Source organism: Phoca vitulina, unplaced genomic scaffold (genome assembly GCF_004348235.1).
Source record: "Phoca vitulina isolate PV1807 unplaced genomic scaffold, GSC_HSeal_1.0 scaffold1, whole genome shotgun sequence".
NCBI classification, from domain to species: domain Eukaryota; kingdom Metazoa; phylum Chordata; class Mammalia; order Carnivora; family Phocidae; genus Phoca; species Phoca vitulina.
In genome coordinates this window covers 2767878-2771914 of record NW_022589704.1, presented here as the reverse complement: position 1 = coordinate 2771914, position 4037 = coordinate 2767878, and the positions used below count along the sequence as shown (strand labels likewise).

The window sequence follows — 4037 nt, the reverse complement described above, 5'->3', positions numbered from 1 at the left end:
AAGCACTTAGAAGGAAGGTCTGCAAAGGGCGTCGGTGCCGGGATCCCCAGAAAGTTGGGGTGAGAAAGGCCACCCAACACGAAGCCTGGGCAGAGCCGGCGCGTGTGCACTGATCCGCGAGGCGCGTGCGGGGGGCAGCGGCGTCTCGGAGGGCACCCGAGTGTCCGCACGCCTGCGGTCCGGGCGCCGGGACCCCTGCCCGCGCGCGTCTTCCACCCCAGACTGAGTGTGCGGGCCGCGGCGCGGACTCGCGGCGCTCCCGGGGGGGCAGCCAAGGAGCACACAGGCCGGAGCACGGCCGGGGCTCCCCGCCTCGTCCTCACCTCCCGGGAGCGCATCTAGGGTAGGACTCAGCTCCCGTGCCCTTCGCGCCCCGGGCAGATCCTGCAGCTTGGCGGGGCCCGATCTCCACGTTAAGGAGCAGACAAAGCAGGTCGGCAATGCCCAGGGCGCCGGGCGGCCGGAGAGTTCAGATCCCGGTCCGGGGGCGCGGGCGGCGCGCAAAGGCCCGGCCTCCGGGGTGCCCGCCGCGGCCGGGGCCGAAGGGGGAGGCAAAACTGAAAGTGCCGCGCCGGGGGGCGGGGGCGGCCGGCGAAGGCCCCAGAACTCGTCCTGCCCCCGGCCGCCGCGGCCAATCAGCGCGCCGCCCTCGCTCCTGACAACTATTTAGCAACCCAGCCCGGCTAGAGTTTCCAAAAAAGTTAGAATAACTTCCTCTCCCGGAGACCTCGGTTTTGCACAAGCCGGCCTTGAAATCAGAGCCTTTCGAGCAACTCGGAGAGCGTGTGCTCGGCGACCGCGGGCTTGGCCAGCGGCGCGCGCTCGGCGCCCGGCGCCCCCAGCCCCAAGCGCGCCGGGCGGGCGCCATGGAGGAGGGCTCCAGCTCGCCCGTGTCCCCCGTGGACAGCCTGGGCACCAGCGAGGAGGAGCTCGAGAGGCAGCCCAAGCGCTTTGGCCGGAAGCGGCGCTACAGCAAGAAGTCGAGCGAAGATGGCAGCCCGACCCCGAGCAAGCGCGGCAAGAAGGGCAGCCCGAGCGCGCAGTCCTTCGAGGAGCTGCAGAGCCAGCGCATCCTGGCCAACGTGCGCGAGCGCCAGCGCACCCAGTCGCTCAACGAGGCCTTCGCGGCGCTGCGCAAGATCATCCCCACGCTGCCTTCGGACAAGCTCAGCAAGATCCAGACGCTCAAGCTGGCCGCCAGGTACATAGACTTCCTCTACCAGGTCCTGCAGAGCGACGAGATGGACAATAAGATGACCAGCTGCAGCTACGTGGCCCACGAGCGCCTCAGCTACGCCTTCTCCGTGTGGCGCATGGAGGGCGCGTGGTCCATGTCCGCCTCGCACTAGCGCCGCGCCACCCACGTCCGGACCCGCGCGCCAGGGTAGGTGCAGTGCGCGCGACCGGCGCCCTCCGCAGCGGGGGGCGGGCGGCCCGGCCCGCGCATCCCTCCTCGTGGAGGCCCTGCGGGCCGCGGCGGCGTGGTGGGGGTGCGTTTTTCCTCGCCGCAACAGAAGGGGGTCGGTTGGGAAGCTCCCGTGTCCCGGGGGCACCCTTGGGGACTTTTGCGAGTTTCCCTGCGGGGTGTCAGTCGGGAGCGGAGGGGTGGGGGGCGGTGACAGCCGTACTCTCCATGTTGCTGCTGCTGCGGGCGCCTGTGTGTGACCGTCGGGAGAGTGGGCATCGGAAGAACGGCCGGCAGCCTACAGGGGCAGAGAGATGGACAGCCACTGCCCTCTGCGTCGTCCGGAGCCAAGGCCGCCCGGGAGGCTGTCCGAGCCGGGTTGCGCCTGGCGCGGCTTTGCCCTCTTCCCGGGAAGCCGCAGAGCCGGTTCGTGGTGCGGACGCTGAGTTTTCGCCGACGGCTCGAGCAGGGCCTCCCGGCCCGCTCTTCGGGAGCCCAGCCGTCGGCGCCCTGGCCGGCCGGGTGGGCGCAGAGGAGCGGGCCGGCCGCCAGGTTTGCCTTGGGGAGGGCGGGAGGACACTGTCCCGCGCTGGCGGCTCCGGGGCCACTGCAGCGGGAGAGCCTGGGTCGGCCCTGCGCGGGGAGCGCGGGAGACCGGGACCGGGCTGAGGCGCGGAGACCAGAGCGCCTAGGCCGGGAGCACACCCGGGGGTTCGGAAACCCGCTGCCCGCAGGCAGGTGGACGGATCTCGGAGCTGGGAGCCTCTGGTTCCAGCCTTGAACCTGGAGAGTTTGGGAGGGGGCTCTGCCCGCGCTGCCTCCCGGCGCCCGGCCCCGCAGGAGAGCACAAGGGGTCCAGGTTGGGAAACAGGTTTGCGGGCGAAGGGGACACAGCTGCTGAGAGCATTTGGAAACTCTGGTGTGCTCTGGAAGAGCGCTCAGGGAGCCCTGCACCAGCTCACTTTCACCAGACACCTTGGAAGTCCCTCTAGACAAGCTCTAACTCCCGAGGCGCCTTCCGTTCCAGAAGGCTTTGTGAGGCTGGTGGGCATTTCCCCTCCAAGGGTTCTCCAGAGCAATGGGAAGGTGCAAAATATGTTGGGGGGGGGGTTGGTAAAGATGCTTACTACTTAGTATGCTTTAGTTTCTTGCTCATCTTGCAATGTTTTTATAAGTCTCTACTTCACACAGAAGGAATTTAGATTAATCCTGAGTGTGCCCCCGCCCGTTCTCCCAAACTTATCTATTTCTTTTTTATGTGGTTCTATAATATCTGCAAATGTTTTTGCTGTGGTCACAAAAGGCTGATATAGCACAGGTGAATTTTTTAATTTAAGTTTTTATTTCTGTGCCACTGAAAATTCTTTTGATGAAATTGCCCCCCTTAAGATAATGATCGTTTTATAGGTTTTTAAAAGAAAGAATTTTTAGCAGAGAATAACTTTTGGGAATCTTCTGTCTTTGTCAAAAACAGATGGAAAGTATCCCAATCACATATTTCTCTAGGAAAGAAAGTTTGGATTGGCTGAGTAGTAAAATGCTAGAGGGGGATAATACATTAATTCTGGGTTTTGCTGCCTAAATTACGAGCTTCCATTAGTTAATTCCATTTACCCTTTAGACCATCCATAGTTTACAGCACATCTGAAGTAAGGACAAACAGATGAGGAATGTCATCTTTGTAAAACATACATGTATAGCTTTGTTTAAGGAAAATGTCAACAGAATTATCATTAAGACTTCCCTCCAGACAATTATTGAAAACAAATACCAGGAGATATCACCTTAATGCAAAATTTAGTAGGATCATTTAAAATTCATTTTAAAATAATTGCATTCCTCAAACTTAGAGAATCAGACATAGATCACAAGTAAAGTCATATAAAAATAAAATATTTTTTATTTATTTATTATAAGTGTTGAGGGTTTTTTGGGAAAAATCCTTAAAATATAACAGATAACACATTCAGCTGGAGAACAAATGATCTATATGGCGGCCTATTTATTTTTATATACTTGAATATAACTAATTTCAGTAAGCCAATTTCTTTAGATAGATAGATAAGCACTCTCTACAAGAAGAGAAGGGAAATGTGGACATTTTTGATACACCAATAATTCTGGACACATCTTGTTTTTACTTATCAGGCATGTTGGGCAAACATTTTTTTTTTTTTTTTGCTTGTTTGTTTTTATCACATTACTCTCTGTGAATATAAATACAATCATGATTGGTTTGATTTCCTGAAAATGTTGCTAAATGACATTTATTATTCGTAATATTTTTAAGAAGTGTTAGTTACATGTATCAGCAAAGAATTTCTAGAACTTTCAGTAAATTGTGTGATTTTAATGTCTCAGTATGAGATATTTTCACATATATGAAATAAGCTGTGTCCAGATGAAGAGCCACAACCACAAAAAGCCTAAATTGTTCCCTTGAAATAAAGAGGAGCATAGGAAATGGTGTTCGACTGGTGCTAATATTTATCCTGACTTTCTTCTTTGGTCTGGTATTTAAACATACAAATATACTATAAATCAGGCATCTTTGGACAGTCAGCTGAGTTCATCTAATTGGAAAAATCTCAAAGGAAGCTTTTAATCTTCTCATTAAATAAATGCTGAAGCT

General features: G+C 55.5%; 1 protein-coding gene across 1 annotated transcript; it reads left to right on the top strand.

The window, feature by feature from the left end:
* The first annotated feature begins 866 nt into the window (after positions 1 to 866).
* On the top strand, positions 867 to 1349 carry TWIST2 (twist family bHLH transcription factor 2). The gene has a single exon (XM_032407271.1). The coding sequence runs from the start codon at positions 867 to 869 to the stop codon at positions 1347 to 1349; it is 483 nt and encodes a 160-aa protein (XP_032263162.1).
* Positions 1350 to 4037: the final 2688 nt, after the last annotated feature.

Coding starts and splice junctions, on each gene's coding strand:
- TWIST2 (XM_032407271.1), top strand. CDS start 867: ATGGAGGAGGGCTCCAGCTCGCCCGTGTCCCCCGTGGACAGCCTGGGC.